Source organism: Zosterops lateralis (genome assembly GCF_965231275.1).
Source record: "Zosterops lateralis genome assembly, chromosome: 21".
NCBI lineage: Eukaryota > Metazoa > Chordata > Aves > Passeriformes > Zosteropidae > Zosterops > Zosterops lateralis.
This window is the reverse complement of record NC_139781.1, coordinates 8,553,867-8,575,371: the sequence shown is the minus strand read 5'-3', so window position 1 is coordinate 8,575,371 and position 21,505 is coordinate 8,553,867. Positions and strand designations below refer to the sequence as shown.

Below are 21,505 nucleotides of genomic sequence, written 5' to 3'. Positions count from 1 at the left end.
CTCAGCACAGACACAGAGACACAGAGTCAGACAGCAGAGCCCAAACCCTTCAGAGGTCAAGAGGGAAAATCACTCCCTCAGAGCCCACACGAACCACCAGCCTTTGGAATTCTGGAACAGAAAAACAATTAAACCTCAGACCTAATTTCAGCTGCTCTGGGGATCTGGTGTCACCCTGGGTCACCCAATCCTTTCCCCTGGGACTCTGCACACAGTGCCAGGACAGTGGCTGCACACAGGGAGAGCTGGAAAAGGCACAAAAATCACAATTTTTTTATATAGGAGGATATCAAATAGAGAGGTCTTAGGTTTCCCAAGAGAAGGGCTGGGAGGTTTTTATCCCTTGGGATTGAAGAGCAGCTTGGGCAGAGCCCTGGGGAACATCTGCAGGGACAGGAAAGGTCCCAGTGGAAGGGGAAGGAACTGGAGGAGCTGCCTTGGCTTTTTTATGTCTGTCCATCATCCTGCTCCAGATCCACCTTCTAAATCTGTGGTTTCTCTTCTGTCCCTCCTCTGCTGGCAGCACTTGAGGGACTTGAGCTTCTTTTTTTCAGGGGAATTTTGGGAAAACCTAAATGTGGTGTGCACTGAACTGAAGCAATTTTCCCCTCACTTGCCATAGAGGGAAAAATTGATATTGAAATGGCATTTATTGGAAAAATTGATATTGGAATTCCATTTATTACCCTCCCTGGCTGGGTAATGCATGACAGAGCCACGTTGTCCCTTTGCACATCCACTGCCTCTTTTAATCCATTAAATTTGGCAACAGGAATTGAATTATGAGGCCAAGCAAGAGTTTAGTAAAGTTATCTCTGCTTTCCCTTTGTGTTTTCCACTTGGGCAGTGAGTAGTTATTGAGACAGGTTTTTTCTGTGGTCAATTCTTCTCAATATTTTGAATATTCTCAATATATTGAATATATTCTCAGTATATTGAATATTCTCAATTGTCCAATTTTTATATACTTATGTATATATGTATTTTTATATACTTATGTATATATATATGTATTTTTCTGTGGTGAATTCTTCTCAATATTTTGAATATTCTCAATATATTGAATATATTCTCAATATATTGAATATTCTCAATTGTCCAATTTTTTATATACTTATGTATATATATATGTGTTTTTCTGTGGTGAATTCTTCTCAATATTTTGAATATTCTCAATATATTGAATATATTCTCAATATATTGAATTTTGTCAATTGTCCAATTTTTTATATACTTATATATATATGTATTTTTATATACTTATGTATATATGTATGTATTTTTCTGTGGTGAATTCTTCTCAATATTTTGAATATTCTCAATATATTGAATATATTCTCAATATATTGAATATTCTCAATTGTCCAATTTTTTATATACTTTTATATATATATGTATTTCTTATATATATATTTATTTATTTTTATATAGTTATGTATATATATATTTATGTATACTTATACTTTATATACTTATGTGTATATATATGTATTTTTATATACTTATGTATATATATATATACACTTATATCTACTTATACTTTATATGTTTATATATACTTATACTTTATATACTTATATATCGTTGCTTCCAGCACTTGTGTATTTTCCTCATTTCACCTTTCAGAAAGAAATAATGCCTAAAAAAAAAAATAGAGAATTTGTCACTTAGGCCCATCTGACCTCTTAAAAATATTAAAAATGAGATACGAGCGCTTAAAAACCTGAAATAAGAGATAAATAAATGTGATTTAGGAGAGGAGGGAGCCAAGGACATGCTCATGGTCAGCTCAGCTGAGCAGGAGGAACGTGTTGAGCTGCAGAATTTGTCCACTTGAGATTGTTTTTCCACACAAAGGTTTTTTTGCCTCTCCAGAGAACGGAAACGTTCAGAGGAAGAGAAAAATTAGGAAACGATAATAAACTATCTTGTCAAGGTAAATATTGGTGTTTGTGTGCAGGAGGGAGCGTTTCCTCGTGGAGCCAAACAGGCAACCAAAAACAAACAGAGCCTTTTTTTCTGTCAGCAAGAGGCTATTTTAGGATTAAACTATCCCAGCACAGGCTTTTCATGTCCATGGTGTGTCCAAGTTTTGGGATATCCCACCCCAAAGGTCAGCAAAAGCTTCATTAGCAGTAATTATTTAATTGCAAAGCCCCCATTTCTTAAAGTCCAGCAGCTGCAGGGGAAAACTGCAAACTGTGGTGGAAAACACAGAGCAAAGTGTCCTTTTTTTAATGGTGGCAGAAAGTCAGGGAATGAGAGGAGAACAGGGAAAGGCAAGGTGGGACCTGAGGCTGCAGAAAGGGAGGGTTTAGCAGGACTGGCAGCCAGAATCCAGGGAATTCTGCAGCACCCAGGGAATTTGGAATCTCTGCAGCACCCGGGGAATTCTGGAATTCCTGGAGCACCCAGGGAATTCTCCAGCATCCAGGGAATTCTGCCATCCCAAAGCACCCAGGGAATTCTGGAACCCCTGCAACACTCAGGGGATTCTGCAGCACCCAGGGAATTCCAGAATTCCTGCAGCACCCAGGGAATTCTGCAGCACCCAGGGGATTCTGGAATTCCTGCAGCATCCAAGGAATTCCTGCAGCACTCAGAGAATTCTGGAACCCCTGCAGCATCCAGGGAATTGTGCCATCCCTGCAGCACCCAGGGGATTCTGGAATCCCTGCAGCATCCAAGGAATTCCTGCAGCACTCAGGGAATTCTGGAACACCTGCAGCATCCAGGGAATTCCTGCAGCACCCAGGGAATTCTGCCTTCCCTGCAGCACCCAGGGAATTGTGCCATCTCTGCAGCACCCAGGGAATTCTGCCATCCCATGGCACCCAGGGAATTCTGCAGCACCCAGGGAATTCTGCAATCCCTGCAGCACCCAGGGGATTCTGGAATCCCTGCAGCATCCAAGGAATTCCTGCAGCACTCAGGGAATTCTGCAATCCCTGCAGCACCCAGGGAATTCTGCAGCACCCAGGGAATTCTGCAATCCCTGCAGCACCCAGGGAATTCTGGAATCCCTGCAGCACCCAGGGAGTTCTGCCATCCCTGCAGCACCCAGGGAGTTCTGCCATCCCTGCAGCACCCAGGGAGTTCTGCCATCCCTGCAGCACCCAGGGAGTTCTGCCATCTTGCAGGAGCCCAGATCTCTGTGTGGAGTCACCTTGGCTCTCTGCAGGACTCAGGTCCCCAGGAGGTGGCTGATTGCATTTTCCAAACTCTCCTTCTTTACATATTTACACATCAAACACTGTCCAAGAAGCCGCGGGGTCGCCCGGGGTTATGTTTTTTGTTTGTTTAAATTCTTATTGAGAAAATAACGTCCTGAAGAATTTGGAAAGGGAGGGGAGGAGAGAGAGGAGAAGGAACAATCCCAGCAAAACAGCTGGTGGCTGAAAATCTGAGCCAGGCAAGGAGGAGAAATGTGGGAGAGAAGAGAGTTATTCCAGTGCAGAGCAGTCTCAGAACAAAACACAAACAAATTTCTCCAAATCTATTTCTGGCCAAGCAGACTGTGCTTCATCCTCACCCTTGTCCAACTCATCTGTGTCCTTTGGAGCAGCTCTGGCCTCCACCTGGGGAGTGAGGAGAGCCCTGAAACACAAGTTCATTCAAAAGTGGGATGAACCAGCTCTGTCACCACTTTCTGCCTTTATTCCTTGTCCCAGAATTTCTCTCCTCCAGCAAATCTTGTTTTGGGTTCCAGCTGCTCCAGCCAAGTGGACTTGGATTCCCTTGTAGAGTCCCCCAAGCTCGTGTTGTAGCTGTAAGAAAAGCAGGATTAAGGGCTGGAAATAACCTCCAGAAGCTCAGGCTGCTGTGAATTCCCCTCTCTGGGAAGGGCTGGAAGGAAAAGGGTGTCTGGTTTTGGTCACACCTCGATTTGTCACCAGGCAGGAGCAGCTCTCAGTGATGCACAGTGCCCCACTCTGCAGCCAGGCCAACTCTTTGGATTTTGGTTTAAAAATCAAAGGAAATTCTGTGCCTGACCTTCCTCGGCTTGCCAGGGATGAGTGGACATCAGAGGAGTCCCCAGTGATCTCCAGAGGAGCCAAAAAATATGTGGTGATCCATGAGAAAAAAAAAAAAAACCATCAGGTCCCCCAGAGCCAGGGCAGGGAGACTTTAATGAGGATGAGGTTAATGAGGATGAGGTAAATCTATCAGGGCTGTGCACCCACCTGAGACCAGCCCTGGGGGGAAAAAAACAACAAAACAGCAACAATCAGCCCCAGGTAAAAAAAAAAAAAAAAAAAAAAAAAAAAAAAAAAATTAGCTCCCAGCCAAAATCAGCCAGGCTCAAACACAATGCAGTGGCCAGTCTGAAATCAAAGTTGTGTTTTCAGGTTGTTTCACTCCTTGTTTTTCTTTCCTTTTAATAAGAATGAAAGGAATGTGAAGTGAACTCTTTGTTCATTTTGGGTTTTACTTTGGGGGAAATTTCACCTTTTCCCAGCCCAAGCCTGCACTAGGAAGTTCCCCCTCTGCCTTACAGAATATTCACTTTTATTTCCATTAAATACTGTGCAAACATCAGACAGAAGGCTCCTGAGGGAAAATATTTTTAGGAGGTTTGGGAAACAGAAAAAGTAAATAGAAAACAAGCTGCAAACTCCATCAAGGGTTTTAATGAAGCCCCATGTCCAGCAAAGTACCTGAAGTTGAGATTGATGCTCCACTGGCCTCTCTATGTTATTTTAATGATGTGCTTAATGTGAAAAGATTTTTCTGAAGCAGCTTAAATGGAAGAGGGGAAGGTGCATAAACAGCAGTTCAGTCAGAGGGCACAGAGAAAAGGGAAGGGAAGGGAAGGGAAGGGAAGGGAAGGGAAGGGAAGGGAAGGGAAGGGAAGGGAAGGGAAGGGAAGGGAAGGGAAGGGAAGGGAAGGGAAGGGAAGGGAAGGGAAGGGAAGGGAAGGGAAGGGAAGGGAAGGGAAGGGAAGGGAAGGGAAGGGAAGGGAAGGGAAGGGAAGGGAAGGGAAGGGAAGGGAAGGGAAGGGAAGGGAAGGGAAGGGAAGGGAAGGGAAGGGAAGGGAAGGGAAGGGAAGGGAAGGGAAGGGAAGGGAAGGGAAGGGAAGGGAAGGGAAGGGAAGGGAAGGGAAGGGAAGGGAAGGGAAGGAAAGGAAAGGAAAGGAAAGGAAAGGAAAGGAAAGGAAAGGAAAGGAAAGGAAAGGAAAGGAAAGGAAAGGAAAGGAAAGGAAAGGAAAGGAAAGGAAAGGAAAGTTTCTCTGTGTTGTCCTTTGCATCACTCTACAACCCCTCATGGCACCTGCACAGAATTTAGAGAGAGAAAACTCTTTCAGAGGGGCTCCTATCCTAATCCTTGTACACCTTATCTGCTCCCAACACCACAAACTGGAGATAAGAGCAGCCAGGAAGGTGAGATTTGCATAACGCTGATCAATTTGAAACCTCCAAGTAAAGCAGAAGTGCTTTTTGATTGCATTTCCCAGTGCAGCAGCAGCAGCAGCCAAGTCTTTAGTTATTCAGGTCAGCTCTCACAGCAGCAATTGCACCTCTGCAAGGCCAGCTGGGGATACAGTCACACTTGGAGCCAGGGAAGGATGAAAAACCATTTATTTAGATGCATTTAAAGACATCTGAACAGCCCTCACCATGCAGGCAGAAAGGTTTAAAGGTTTGTTTGGAGAGAGCTGAGGCTGGGGAGGGTCATGACCAAGGGCTGGGGAGGAGGGCTGGGCAGCCAAGGTGGGACAGGGAGGGGAGGAAGGGGATGGAAAGAGCTGCTCTGGCTCTGCTGGCAGAGGGATTTGTGCCCACAGCCTTTCTGGGCACCAGCAGGGATGAGAGTTTGTGCATAATCCCTGTGAGAGAGAGAGAAAAGCTCTGTCTGGGGGAGAAGAGAGGGGATACACCTCAATAATTCCAGGCTTTGGGCTCAAAACCCCTCTGAGGGCTGAAGGAGAGCCTGTCCACAGGGGACACTGTGCAGGTGCAGCCAGGCTGAGCCACTCCAAAGGGTCAGTCCCAGCCCAAAGGGCCAGTCCCAGTCCAAAGGGCCAGTCCCAGTCCAAAGGGCCAGTCCCAGTCCAAAAGGCCAGTCCCAGTCCAAAGGGCCAGTCCCAGTCCAAAAGGCCAGTCCCAGCCCAAAAGACCAGTCCCAGTCCAAAAGGCCAATCCCAGCCCAAAAGGCCAGTCCCAGCCCAAAAGACCAGTCCCAGCCCAAAAGGCCAGTCCCACTCCGAAAGGCCAGTCCCAGCTCAAAAGGCCAGTCCCAGCCCAAAGGGCCAGTCCCAGCCCAAAGGGCCAGCCCCACTCCAAAAGGCCAGTCCCACTTCTCTCCACATCTCTTATCACAGATAAGACCATGACTATAAAATTCTGAAGATATGGAATGGGATTGGCCAGAATGGAGGGATTTTAACATTCCTTTTTTACACTCTACATTACTACAAACCACCAGGGAGAGGATGAAATTTTCCATTAGAGGACTTTCAGGCTGTTAAAATCAGGTTTCCATCACCCAGGGATGGTGTGAATAGGATTTGGCCCAGCAAGGGGAAGGGCAGAGCCAGAGGTGAGATGGCCATGGCAGGGGCAGAGGGGTGGAAATGTTTCATCCCAGGAAATATCCCCCATAGGAGGATTTTCACTTTTCCCCTAAAGCCTCAGTGCTCCAGGGCCAGCACCCTGCAGGGACAGGGGACACTGGGGGGTGGAAGGGCCTGTCCCCATCCTGGACAGGTGAGCAGGGTCACCTGTGGGGTCTGTCCCTGTCATGGACACCTGAGCAGGGTCTATCCCTGTCCTGTACAGGTGAGCAGGGTCACCTGCAGAGCCTGTCCCCATCCTGGACACCTGAGCAGGGTCTGTCCCTGTCATGGACACCTGAGCAGTGTCACCTGTAGGGCCTGTCCTGGACACCTGAGCAGGGTCTGTCCCTGTCATGGACAGGTGAGCAGTGTCACCTGCAAGGTCTGTCCATGTCCTGGACACCTGAGCAGGGTCACCTGCAGGGCCTGTCCTGGACACCTCATCAGGGTCACCTGCAGGGTCTGTCCCTGTCCTGGACACCTGAGCAGGGTCACCTGCAGAGCCTGTCCCCATCCAGGACACCTGAGCAGAGTCACCTGCAAGGCCTATCCCTGTCCTGGACACCTGAGCTGAGTCACCTGCAGTCTGTCCTCATCCTGCACAGGTGAGCAGTGTCACCTGCAAGGCGTGTCCCGATCCAGTACAGGTGAGCAGGGTCACCTGCAGGGTCTGACCCTGTCATGGACACCTGAGCAGTGTCACCTGCAGAGCCTGTCCCCATCCAGGACACCTGAGCAGAGTCACCTGCAGGGCCTGTCCCCATCCTGGGCACCTGAGCAGTGTCACCTGCAGAGCCTGTCCCCATCCAGGACACCTGAGCAGAGTCACCTGCAGGGTCTGTCCCCATCCTGTACAGGTGAGCAGTGTCACCTGCAAGGCGTGTCCCCATCCAGTACAGGTGAGCAGTGTCACCTGCAGGGTCTGTCCCCATCCAGTACAGGTGAGCAGTGTCACCTGCAGAGCCTGTCCCCATCCTGGACACCTGAGCAGAGTCACCTGCAGGGCCTGTCCCCATCCTGGGCACCTGAGCAGTGTCACCTGCAGGGTCTGTTCCCATCCAGTACAGGTGAGCAGGGTCACCTGCAGGGTCTGTCCCCATCCAGTACAGGTGAGCAGTGTCACCTGCAGTGTCTGTCCCCACCCAGGACACCTGAGCAGGGTCACCTGCAGGCTGACACCACCTCCAACAGCACCTCAGAGAGGAAAAGCACAAACACTTGGAAAAGTTTTTTCATTTTTCCGAGTTTGTGCCCACGATCAGCCTCCTCCCCACCCTGAGTTACAGGAAAGAACAGATGGGGAGGCGTTTCCCATCACACTTGGAAAAACATAATTGCTCGATCTTAAATAATGATTATTTCAATTGGTGAATCATTTGGACTCATTTTAGGTCTCAAGTCATGTTTAATAGTGCCATAATTGTGGCATGAATTCATTCCTCACTCGTGTATGTTCTTGTTAGAGCTGGAGCAACTTAAATTATTATTTCTTTTTTAGAAAGATTATTTAAATGAGTCAACCAAGAATAAGGAAAAATGTCCTGATATGAAATAATTGTGATCAATCTTTGTCTCCCCATGCTCTGTCACACACACAAACACCAATCCCCCTGCCCAAGTGTGTAAAGCTTTGTTTTTACAGCCCAAAAAACAACCCTTGAGTAAATAACCTTTCACACTTAAACTTCGAGTCTTTCTCCAAGTGAAATCACACTTGTGAGGTCACTCCAGACATGTCAAACACAGGGGGATTTGAGAGTGAAAAGAGAAACGTCCAAGATAATAAAAAATAATAAAAAAATGTGCTTCTCCTTACAGGGAGAATTCACAGAATTATTTTTTTACGATCAGAAATAATTCATTGATGGGAAGTGAGATGCTGGGTAAGGAAATTCACTGTAAATTCCAATAGTTTGTGATTTTTTTTAGGAATCTCCAGGCTTGTGGAATCCTATGGCTCAGCTCAACCAGAGCCACACAAAGTTTGGGTTTCTCAGGGGAAATGTTAATCAGGACCTACTGAAGGTCCTTTAAACATGTTTTATGACAGGATGGGACATGGCTAAACCCAGTCAATGCCTCCATGGGGTGGGGAAGGAAACACTGCTGTGTTTTCAGCCCCTGGTGAGGTCAGAAGACCTTTCAGAGCCTGAGAAATGCCAAGTGAGAGTCCCAACAAGACACGAGATCATGGTCAGTCCTCTCCTAAGAGAGGCTAGGAGGCAAAAAAAAAATTTTAAAAAAACTGTTTTAAATAAAGAGGGAAAGGGCTCGAGATTGATGAGGTGGGCAATAGCTCATATTTACATATCTGGGGCCTCCCTGACAGCAGAAAAAAATAAGTTAACCCAAAAAAATAGAAATCTAATCTACATTCACTTCCCAGCCTGTCAGGAGGACTCGGGGCAGAGCCTCTCTTGGCTGCACTGGGGTGTCCCACACAGGGACCCCACCAATAAATCTGTTTGATTTCCTGTCAGGAGAGGCAGACAAAGGGATCTGGCCAGGGATGGGCAGAGCTGTCTGCACTGGGGAAGAGCCTGTGCTTTCACCCCAAACCCCAACCCACCCTGTCTGAGGTTACCAAAAGTTCACTTCACTTTGGGGCTTTTTTTTTTATTCCCGTTATTTCTCCTTCCCATGGGAGCTGGAGGGAGACAGGACAAAGCTTTTCTTCCCCTGCTGGCAACGAGCAGCCCTGAAAGTGTCACTAAAAGAGATTTTCCAGTCTGAGAGTGTGATCTTGCACGGCCCCTCCAGATGTGACTAATGCCGTGACATTTTTTCGTGGCTGGTGAGAATTTCTTGGCATTTCTCTCCCAGTGTTGTTCCCACACCACTCCTTCCCTGATTTCCTCTCCCCTCCATCCAGTGCATGTTGCACACACATAAAAAGGGAAGATTTCAGGTGAAAAAGGTGGTTTTTTCCCCAAATTCCTGGTGATGGAGCTGCCCGGTTCTTGGGTTTTATGGTTTTCTCTCACCCGAGATTTCAAGGCTGGTGGTTCCTGTGGGTCCAATTCTGTGTCTCTGAGCTCGGTGTGAGAATGATGAGGAGTTTCAAGGTCTTGGTTTTCTTGGTTTCTCACGTTGTTTATTAATTCTGATCTTACAATTCTCTGTGTCCCCCAAGGTGTTCACAGCAGCCTGGACACGATGGGACTGTCCCGTGATGGGAGGTCACTCTGCCTTTATACAGATAATTCTGTGGTTATTATTGACCATTCCATACCAATGTCCATCACCTGCACTAACAGGGTCATCTCTACTCTGCCCCAACCCACTGAAACTCCCTTGTGCCCACGTCACTGCAGACAATGGAGGCCAAGGGAGAAGAAAAAGAACCCAAAGTTCCACCCTAATTCCTCCATCTTGTCCCCTTTGCACCAACATTCTAAAAATCCCAAAACCACAAAATCTTCTGCACAGTGATAACTCCACCACTGCCTGTTACACATTTGTGACTTGTAATGAAGTTTTTCTCATGGACCAAACTCAAAGCCTATGTCCTCCTGGGCTCTGTGCCAGGCAAACCCCCCTGCACAGACCCCAGACCCTCTTTTTTGGGTCCCAGGCCTCTCTACTGAGATCTGTGACCTTCCAGGTGCCCAGAGGGATGCCCTGGACTCCAACACCTGCTGAAGTTCCTCTCATCAGGACATCAACCCTCCAGTCCCATTTCCCCATGGGCTGATCCTGATCCTGCAGCTCTGACACCAAGAGTTATTCCATGACATGAGTTTTCCCCAAGTCATGACACTTGAAAAGGGATTAGGATGAATGTGCTATCATTGCAGTGATTTTTTTTTTTTTTTTTTTTTTTTTTTTTTTTTTTTTTTTTTTTTTTTTGGTGAAATACCACAGCCAACACCCTCTGTTTCTGTGAAAGGGATATTTTCAGAACTGCTGGGAATTCCCCACAGCATCAGGAGCCTCACTTGGATCATCACTTCTCCCAGAAAAATGTTGCAAAACCTTTTATGGATGTAAATTTGTTCATTTGCATTTTTGTGTTGATTTTATTTTATTTTTGTTTCTTTAGAGAGACCCAAGATCTATGAAAAGGAGACAGATTTTGATAAGGTGGTGAGGGTGGAACTGAAGAGCAAACACAAAATCCAGTGCACAGCAAGTGGGAATCCTGAGCCGAGGATCCAGTGGAAGTGGCAGCCCTGCAACCTCACAGACACCCTGTAAGTGACATCCCTGGGGATGAACATCTTCCTGAATTGTTGGGTATTTCCACTCAGGTTTTATTTGCACTTTAATCTGAGAGTGAAACTCTCCAGGGTTCTGAGCCCAGCTGGTGTCTGGCTGTGTTTATGCACCTTGTGAATTGTGTTAAATGAGTTTAAAGTGACTAAAAATCATTGAATTTTCCTTTGCCTTGACCAGCAATGCCCCTCTGATTTCCCTTAGCCCCGTTGAACATCTGAGAAAGGAAAACCAGCAGGGTTTGTGGGCAGAGCTAACACACCTTTTCCCCTGCAAAGAGCTTTTTTACAGACAAAATCTACTGAATTCTTGGCCTCCTTCAATCCTCCAGGGGCTGTCTGGACTCCTGCAGGCTGAGCTCAGCCTCCTGTGGCATCCTTGGTGTCCCTGGGGCTGGAATTGTGACCCTTTGGAGCTGCAGGCTGAGGAGTGAGCACACAGCACAGTCAGAGCTGCCAGGGAGGAAGGGAAAATCCCTGAGTGTCCTTCTATCAAAATTTAAAAATTATCTGCAAATCCATTTCCCACAGCTGAGCAAAGGGCTCTGCAGAGAGGGGACTTGGCTGGTGGCCACTCACTTCTCTGGGCACATACAGGAGCCAGGTCTTGCACAATTCTGACCATTTCAGCTCCTCCCTGCAGTGACAGGGAAGAAATCAGGTTTTACACCCATTTTATATATATAAAAGATATCTAGAAAGCAAGGGAGAAAATTGCTGGGTAGTTTATTATTATTATTATTATTGTTGTTGTTGTTGTTGTTGTTGTTGTTATTATTATTATTTTCTCACTCCTGTGTTGCTGTGAATGGTGAGCCATGAGAAAATCAGGGAGAAATCCTTTCCCAGGTGCAGCACAGGGATGTTGGGTGATCCAAGCTCAGGAGTGCCTGCCCCAAGGAAATATCCCACCTGGCTCCTGTGGGAATAAACTCAGGGATTTGCTGGCCCTGCAGGGCAGCAGGAGGAGCAGGGCCCTGTCTGGGAGGGGCTCAAGAGGAGCAGAGTGAAAACACCCCATGGAAACAAGTTCTGCATCCTTAAAAAAGCCACAAAGGTGACCCCAAATAATTTCCAGACCTTTCTGTCTTAAGGGGGAGAGAACTGGCCTGAATGAGTGCAGAATTCAGCCAGCTCCAAAGCTGTGACCTGGTGGCAAAGGACCTCACATAACCCTCACTGCAGCTCTGTGATCTTATCGATTTAAACACAATTGCAGAGTGGCTGTACCTCTGCCGGCCCCAGGGGCAGCCTTATCTCACTGCAGCAGAAGCTGGAGGAGGATTCCTGTGGGAAATGACACAGCCCCCATTTCCGTCTGTTGTCTGACTTCCTCTCTCTCTCTCTTTTTCTCTCTCCTCCCCACACTCTGTCTCAGCAGAGCCCTTTGAATCCCTGAGCCCCCAGCATTGTTCCTCAGAGCTGGGATGTGATTTTCCTTCCTCTGAGCTTTCCCCCCTCTCCATCCTCAGGGCAGGATTGTGCCTTTGCAGGAAGTGCCTCAAGATCTTCTAATCAGCCCCTTGTAAAGCTGGTAAAGCCCTGCCCTGGCCCAGGGTGTTGCCCCCTTGTGTTTTGTGTGGTTTTGGCTGATTTATGGAGGAATTTTCTGCACCATCAGCCCTTGGTCAGAGCCTGAAAAAGTCCAAATTCAATTTACCTCCTGAAAGCCTGTAGTGGGCTCAGAGACTTTGCATTTCTAGGAATAAGAAGAGCTGTCTCTCTCTCTGCTTGGTTTTAACAAAGAGGAAGACAGGAAAGGGTTTTTTTTTGCCCTGGATGGTGCAGCTGGACCTGCCCATATTCTACTTCTTGCCCATATTCCAGAATGAAAATTGACAAATGTCATTTGGACCTTCCCATATTCTACCCCTTGCCTATATTCCAGAATAAAGATTGACAAGTGTCTTCTGGACCTTCCCACATTCTGCTTTTTGCCCATATTCCAGAATAAAGATTGGCAAGTGTCTTCTGGACCTTCCCTCACTCTGCCCCTTGCTCATATTCCAGAATAAAGATTCTCAAGTGTATTCTGGACCTCCCCACACTCTGCTTCTGGCCAATATTCCAGAATGAAAATTGACAAGTGTCTTCTGGACCTTCCTACACTCTGCCCCTTGCCCATATTCCAAAATAAAGGTGGACAAGTGTATTCTGGACCTTCCTATATTCTGTTCCTGGCCCATATTCCAGAATGAAGGTGGAAAAGTGTCTTCTGGACCTTCCCACACTCTAATCCTGGCCCATATTCCAGAATAAAAATTGACAAATGTCTTCTGGACTTTCCCACATTCCGCTCCTTGCCCATATTCCAGAATAAAGGTTGACAAATGTCCTCTGGACCTTCCCTCACTCTGCCCCTTGCTCATATTCCAGAATAAAGATTCTCAAGTGTTTTCTGGACCTCCCTACACTCTAATCCTTGCCCATATTCCAGAATGAAAATTGACAAACGTCTTCTGGACCTTCCTACACTCTGCCCCTTGACCATATTCCAGAATAAAGGTTGACAAGTGTCTTCTGTGGAATGTGCAGACCTTCTGCTGTTCATCCCAATATTTTCCATTCTCCTCCCTCAGCCCACACTTCCTGAGCACAGACAGACACACTGACCAAAATCCACCTCCCCACAGTTTGGAGTGACTGGCATTTTGAATTTGGAAATATAACTTACATTAGCCGGATAAAACTCAAATTATTTCATTAACCGCATTGTACTTTCCATTTCTAATCTTTGCAAAGATTGGAGGGTTCACTGCTGGTCATGCACTGATTTTGTTTGCTGAGGTGCTTTGTAAATAATTTTGAAACATTGCAAAGAAGGAATGGAGGAATTTTGCAAAGAAGGAATGGAGGATTTTCACAAAGAAGTGACAAACTCCAGTAGAAATAATTCTTAGGAGTATTCAAGACCTAAGATTATTGTCTAAGATTATTTTCTCACACCAATACTCCCCTTTCCCACCTCCAGGTGCAATCCCCAGGGACCCAAAATTGTGGTTTGGGAGAACTCAGTTGTAGGAAACAAGATCAGGAGCATCGAGAACACCCCCATGAGGCAGGGGGACAAAGCCAAGGTATGTGTGGGGTGGCAGGGGGACAAAGCCAAGGTACGTGTGGGGTGGCAGGGGGTGCTGGCAGGGGATTCTCACCCCCAGCTCATGGTTCTCAAGCTGCTGGGAGTTCTCTGCATGCCTGGAATTCCCCATTGCTGGGATCATCCCGGATCTCTGCTGTTTACAAGTGCTGGGCTTTGGGGATGATGTCACATTCCCTCTTTAAACCTTCCCAAGGCTTCTGGGTCAAAACCTTCTGTGTCAGTCTTGAGAAAGGGTGAGAGTGGCTCAGCTCGAGGGGGGCTCTGATGTGAATGTTGATAAGGACTGTGAGGTCATGAAACACTTGGAGAGCTCTTGGTCCTGTGCCTTTTGTCCTTTCCCCCTTTGTCCTGTCCCCTTTGTCCTGTTTGCAGCTCCAGGAGTGGTTTTTCAGCCCCAGGAGTGAGTTTGCACCTCCAGGACTGTGTTTGCAGCCTCAGGAGTGGGTTTGCAGTTCCAGGACTGTGTTTGCAGCTCCAGGAGTGGGTTTGCAGCTCCAGGAGTGGGTTTGCAGCCCCAGGAGTGGTTTTGCAGCCCCAGGAGTGGTTTTGCATCTCCAGGAGTGGGTTTGCAGCTCCAGGTGTGTGTTTGCAGCTCCAGAAGTGGGTTTTTCAGCCCCAGGGGTGAGTTTGCAGCCCCAGAAGTGAATTTACAGGACCAGGACTGTGTTTGCAGCCCCAGGACTGTGTTTGCAGCTCCAGGAGTGGGTTGGCAGCTCCAGGAGTGAGTTTGCATCTCCAGCGGGGGGGGGTTTGCAGCCCCAGGAGTGAATTTACAGGACCAGGACTGTGTTTGCAGCCCCAGGACTGTGTTTGCAGCTCCAGGAGTGGGTTTTTCAGCCCCAGGGGTGAGTTTGCAGCCCCAGGAGTGAATTTGCAGCTCCAGGAGAGGGTTTACAGCTCCAGGAATGGGTTTGCAGCCCCAGGGGAGGGTTTGCAGCCCCAGGAGTGAATTTACAGGACCAGGACTGTGTTTGCAGCCCCAGGACTGTGTTTGCATCTCCAGGAGTGGGTTTGCAGCTCCAGGTTTGTGTTTGCAGCTCCAGGAGGGGATTTGCAGCCCCAGGGGTGGGTTTGCAGCCCCAGGAGAGGGTTTACAGCCCCAGGAAGGAATTTGGAGCCCCAGGAGTGGGTTTTTCAGCTCCAGGAGTGGGTTTGCAGCCCCAGGAGTGGTTTTGCAGCTCCAGGAGTGGTTTTTCAGCTCCAGGACTGTGTTTGCAGCTCCAGGAGTGGGTTGGCAGCTCCAGGAGTGAGTTTGCATCTCCAGCGGGGGGGGTTTGCAGCCCCAGGAGTGAATTTACAGGACCCGGACTGTGTTTGCAGCTCCAGGAGTGTGTTTGCAGCTCCAGGTTTGTGTTTGCAGCCCCAGGAGTGAATTTGCAGCTCCAGGAGTGGATTTACAGCTCCAGGAGTGAATTTGCAGCTCCAGGAGTGGGTTTGCAGCTCCAGGTTTGTGTTTGCAGCTCCAGGAGGGGATTTGCAGCCCCAGGAGTGAGTTTGCAGCTCCAGGAGTGGGTTTGCAGTCCCAGGACTGTGTTTGCAGCTCCAGGAGGGGATTTGCAGCCCCAGGACTATGTTTTGCAGCCCCAGGAGTGGGTTTGCAGCTCCAGGAGTGTATTTACACCTCCAGGAGTGGGCTTTTCAACTCCAGGAGCGGATTTGCAGCCCCAGGAGTGGTTTTTCAGCCCCAGGAGTGGTTTTTCAGCCCCAGGAGTGAATTTACAGCCCCAGGAGTGGATTTTCAGCCCCAGGTTTCCAGTGGGATGTTTCAGATATTCCAGTGCCTGGTCCTGCAGGGTGCTGGACACGGCCCTGGCTCCCCTTTGAGCACGGGGAGGATTCTTTGAGTGACTCTGGAGCTCAAAGTTAAGCTCAAAACTAAAGTGCTCCCCTGGACTGGCTCCAGACTAAATCAGCCTCTGGCAGGATCAGTGCTCAGCCATCTGCTCCTTCTCAGGGAGACTTTCCAGCTCTGAACATAATCCAAAGCAGAGCTCTGAGAACGTGGATGGAGCTCGGGCTGGGAAGGAGAAAAAAATCAGTGTTCTCCTCTCATTCCTGACTTTTTTTCCATTGCTGGGAGATATTTATAAATTGGATTTATGTAGATGGCGTTGCGCCCCTTAAGCTCTGGCTTTAATGTCTTCTATAAGAATTTTTACTTCTTAGGTGAAAGCAACTCCCTAAAAATACTAATTATTTATAAAAATAGAGGTTGGTGACATTTGCCTTCAAAGTTTGTTCTTTTTTAAAGACTTTTTGGGCTGAAAAGAGCTTTGAGACTCTCACAGCTACTGTTTGTCTCCATATATTATATTTTTATATATATATATATATATATATAAAATCAGACTTTACATATTTCATGATTAAAGTTACAAGAGCTACATAATTTTACAATTTATAATTTTACAATTTATAGTTTACTCATTCTTCTTCTTCTTCTCCCTGGCTAAAAACACAGTCTGAGGTGTTTTCCTCTTAATCCTTATGTCCTGATTAAGATTTCAGCAGATTAATTTAATTAAATTTATGGGAATCTCAGGTTTCACTCTCTGCTTCCATTGCAGATTGTTCCTCTCTTTCCCTTTTTTCTGAAGTTCAAGGCTCTGTGTTAATTGGAGTATTTATATTATAAAATATAATTTTTTAAATGTCACTGAGGAAAAAGTCTTGAGTTTTATCAGTCGTTATTCCCACAAGGAATGGGAACAGAGAGGAAACAACTCAAATCCATTCCCAGCAAATAATTCACCTGCACTGACCAAGGAGAGGAAAAAAAAATAAATAAAATAAAAAATAAATAAAAATAAAATAAAATAAAATAAAATAAAATAATATAAATAAAATAAAATAAAATAAAATAAAATAAAAATAAATAAAATATAAAATAAAATAAAATAAAATATAAATAAACAAAATAAAATAAAATAAAATAAAATAAAATAAAATAAAATATAAAATAAATAAAATAAAAATAAAATAAAATAAAATAAAATAATGCTGGAGCTTTCAGGGGGTTTCTCCAGCAAACCCCTGGTGCTCTTTGAAGATCTTCAGACACATAAAATTGAGTTCTCTTGTCATCACCCTGTGATCATTCCATGAGGATCCCACAGACAGAAAAAAGTGAAATTTCAGCTCCTCCTGCCCTCCTGAGCCTGAGGAAAAGCACAAGGTTGTGGTTCAGGTTGTGATGATGGATCTCAGTCAAGTTCTGGTCAGGTTGCTCTGTGATGGTTTCATTTTTCCCTGGGGGGTTGAGTCCCTGCTGAGCTCCTCACTTTGGGATTTAAAGCTCTGTGTGGCTCCTCTGAATTTGCTTTTTCCACACCAGGTGAAATTGCCTGACTTTTCAAGTCACAGGTTGTTATTTTATTTCCTTTCCTGTGAGCAAAATAACGGACTGGCCTGAGCCGGGACCAGCAGAAGGGAATAGCAAGGCTCATACATAATTCAGTCCTCACTGGGGAGTTCTTTTCATCTCTTTTCTCCCTTTCATCTCTATATGAGAGTGGCCAGGCCACCTGGGTGTTTCTGCTGGTGAAAATCACAACCACTCCAGAAAAGTGACCCAAAAAAATGCCAAGTTTAGATCTCCTGAAGGGACAGAAAGATTCCATTAGAGCAGTGGGATGTGTGTGGGGTGGGAAGGGCTGGGAGCAGCTCAAATCTGTCACTTCAGGGGGATTCTCCAGGCTGTGCCAGGGGTTGGGACACTGGGGATATTCCCTGGGGATCAGCCCAGGTGTGTCAGGCACAGCATCAGTAACTGCCCCTGGTGGGTCTAGTGAGAACCTGGTCAGCAGCAGGAACATCAGACCTGCCCCTTTGTCTTCCCTGACCTCCTAAATTCACAACCACTCCAAAAAACTGACCCCAAAAATGCCAAGTTTAGATCTCCTGAAGGGACAGAAAGACTCCATTGGAGCAGTGGGATGTGTGTGTGGTGGGAAGGGCTGGGAGCAGCTCAAACTGCTCAAATCTGTCACTTCAGGGAGATTCAGGGGTTGGGACACTGCAGAAATTCCCTGGGGACCAGCCCAAAGACACCAGCCCAGGTGTGTCAGGCACTTCCCAGGCACAGCAGCACCAGAAACTGCCCTTGCTGGGTCTACTGAGAGCCTGGACAGCAGCAGGAACATCAGACCTGCCCCTTTGTCTTCCCTGGCCTCCTAAATTCACCACCACTCCAAAAAACTGACCCAAAAATGCCAAGTTTAGATCTCCTGAAGGGACAAAAAGAACAAAAATTCTGCAGGTGCTGGAGGAAGGAGCAGGGGGTGGTGATTGCTCAGGACCAGCCAGGATTTACTCACCTGCTGGAGGGTGAGCAGTCCCTCCATCCCACAGCTCCTGAGAGGCACCTCAAACCCCCAGTTAACCCAGTTCCCAGTTCTAAGCCCAATTCTCAGCCCATTTCCCATCCCATTTCTCAGCCCAGTTCCCAGCCTAGTTCCCATCCCAGCTCCCAGCCCAGTTCCCATTCCAGTTCCCATCCCATTTCCCATCCCAGAACTCAGCCTAGTTCCCATCCCAGTTCCCATCCCAGTTCCCATCCCATTTCCCATCCCAGTTCTCATCCCAGTTCCCATCCCAGTTCTTATCCCAGTTCTCATCCCAGTTCCCATCCTAGTTCTTATCCCAGTTCTCATCCCAGTTCCCAGCTCAGTTCCCAGCCCATTTCCCATCCCAGTTCTCATCCCAGTTCCCATCCTAGTTCTTATCCCAGTTCTCATCCCAGTTCCCAGCTCAGTTCCCAGCCCATTTCTCATCCCAGTTCCCATCCCAGTTCCCATCCCAGTTCCCATCCCATTTCCCATCCCAGTTCTCATCCCAGTTCCCATCCTAGTTCTTATCCCAGTTCTCATCCCAGTTCCCAGCTCAGTTCCCAGCCCATTTCCCATCCCAGTTCTCAGTTCAGTTCTCAACCCAGTTCCCATCCCAGTTCCCACCCCAGTTCCAAGGTCCCATCCCACTTCCCATCCCAATTCCCATCCCACTTCCCATCCCAATTCCCATCCCACTTCCCATCCCAGTTCCCAGCCCAGTTCCCAGCTCAGTTCCCATTTCCCATCCCAGTTCCCACTCCAGCCCAGCAGCTCTGCTCACCCTGAGGAAGGCACTGATTTCTGCCCTTTCCCAGGGAGAGAAAACACCCCCTGCCAGGGCTGGGAGCAAAGCTGGGAGTTCTCAGCCTCCCCCAGCCCATCCTTTGGCATGTTCTGAGTGAATGACCCCCAGTGCTGGATCAAGAGTGAGCCTGTGCCACTCAGGGGGATGGATGAGGAGTGAGGGCAATTCTCCCTATCCCTGCTGCAGATCCTGTAATTCCATCTCCCAGCCCTGCTCTGCCACAGTCAGGCAGCTGAGAAGTTTTCACCACACATTTTCATCCCAGTTCCCAGTTCCCAGTTCCCATCCCAGTTCCCATCCCAGTTCCCAGCTCAGTTCCCATTTCCCATCTCAGTTCCCATTTCCCATCCCAGTTCCCATTTCCCATCCCAGTTCCCAGCTCTGCTCACCCTGAGGAGAGCACTGATTTCTGCCCTTTCCCAGGGAGAGAGAACACCCCCTGCCAGGGCTGGGAGCAAAGCTGGGAGTTCTCAGCCTCCCCCAGACCATCCTTTGGCATGTTCTGAGTGAATGACCCCCAGTGCTGGACCAAGAGTGAGCCTGTGCACTCAGGGGGATGGATGAGGAGTGAGGGGAATTCTCCCTCTCCCTGCTGCAGATCCTAAAATTCCATTTCCCAGCCCAGCTCTGCCACAGTCAGGCAGCTGAGAAGTTTTCCACCCACGTTTTCATCCCATTTCCCATCCCATTTCCCATCCCAGTTCCCATCCCAGTTCCCATCCCATTTCCCATCCCAGTTCCCATTTCCCATCCCAGTTTCCATCCCAATTCCCATCCCAGTTCCCATCCCAGTTCTCAGCCCCTTTCCCATCCTTTAGCATGTTTTGAGTGAATGACCCCCAGTGCTGGACCAAGAGTGAGCCTGTGCCACTCAGGGGGATGGATGAGGAGTGAGGGGAATTCTCCCTCTCCCTGCTGCAGATCCTGTAATTCCATCTCTCTGCCACAGTCAGGCAGCTGAGAAGTTTTCCACCCACGTTTTCACTCCTCATCCATGGAGAGCTGACAAAGTGAAGGAGGAAGGATTGTTAACTAAAGCTCTCATGGGGAGGAGGGATTAGACAAAGCAAGGAATAACAAGAGATATTAATTCATGCTGCCTCCAGCTTAAAAAAAAAGGTCTTGTTGCTGTGTCCTTACTACAAGACGTCTTAAAACACTCATGTTTTAATGTTATTTGGCTGATTCTAAAATAACTTATTTTTTTATCAGTTCGGGAACATTACATACGGATTTTATTGAACTATTCCATCAGGAGCTTTCCCAGCAGCAAGCTCCATTTACTTGTCAGAGCTGGAAATCAGTCATTTTATTCCTTTCCTTATGGAGTTTTAAACTTAAGTTTATTCTTTCCTAGTAATTATTTTTTAGTTAATAATCCCTTCCTTGGGCTTGCAGAATTGGGTGGCCTTGGGGTTAAATAATAGGAAATGGAGCCCTCAATTCCCAAATCCAAGCCTGGGAGGTGTTTGGTGTGCAGGGAACTGCCAGTGACACGATATGCCAATAATTTGTTATTAATTAGCCCTGCCTGCTAATTAGCACAGGAGCTGAGGGTGGGACAGCCCCTGTGGCAGCTGGAAATGTGTCACTGCTGCTCCCAGGGACAGGGAAAGTGGGAACTGCAGAATTTCCCTGCTGTAGACACTTCATGGGTGGAATTTTTAGGGCAGAGACACAAAAGTTTTAAGGCAGTTGCAGGTTTCACATCTGGGTTTTCTGAGAGTGGGGTGAGCCCTGCCTGGGGTCACAGAGGGGTTTGGGGGCCTTAGAGACCCTCTAGTGCCACCCCTGCCATGGGCAGGGACACTTCCCACTGTCCCAGGGTCACCTCCCACTGTCTCAGGCTGCTCCCAACCCCAGTGTCCATCCCAGGGCTCCAGGGGCAGCCCCAGCTGGAGCAGGATCCTTTCCCTCCTCAGTGCCCCAGGGATGGCTCTGATCCCGTTCTCTGTCGGGACATGAGAACAAACAGCCCCAAGGTGGGTTCTGCACATCCCAGTGACACCTTTAAACCATTCCTGCTGTGCCTGTGCCTCGGGGGGCTCCACAGAGAGGGACCCTGGGCTGCTTTGGGTTGGGAGGGGATTTAGAGCTCATCCCATCCCAGCCCTGCCATGGCAGGGACACCCCCCCACTGTCCCAGGGTCACCTCCCCCTGTCCTGGGACCCCCCCCCCCCTGTCCCAGGGACACCCCCCACTGTCCCAGGGTCACCTCCCCCTGTCCCAGGGACACCCCCCCTGTCCAGGGACACCTCCCACTGTCCCAGGCTGCTCCAGCCCCAATGTCCATCCCAGGGATCCAGGGGCAGCCACAGCTGCTCTGGGAATTCCAGCCCAGCCAGGAATTCCTGCCCAAAATCCCACCCCAATCCCTCTGTCACAGTGGGAGCCATTCCCTGTGTCCTGTCCCTCCATCCCTTGTCCCCAGTCCCTCTCCAGCTCTCCTGGAGCCCCTTTAGGCTCTGGAAGGGGCTCTGAGCTCTCCCTGAATCCTTCTC

General features: G+C 47.9%; 1 protein-coding gene across 1 annotated transcript in view; it reads left to right on the top strand.

Annotated features, from left to right (window-relative positions):
- LOC310917752 (vascular endothelial growth factor receptor kdr-like) overlaps positions 1–21,505 on the top strand; it is a 129,413-nt gene that overhangs the window by 59,178 nt on the left and 48,730 nt on the right. The window contains exons 10-11 of the mRNA XM_083876262.1: positions 10,599–10,749; positions 13,742–13,847. Coding sequence (XP_083732388.1) covers positions 10,599–10,749; positions 13,742–13,847 — 257 coding nt within the window. The remainder of the gene's footprint in view (positions 1–10,598; positions 10,750–13,741; positions 13,848–21,505) is intronic.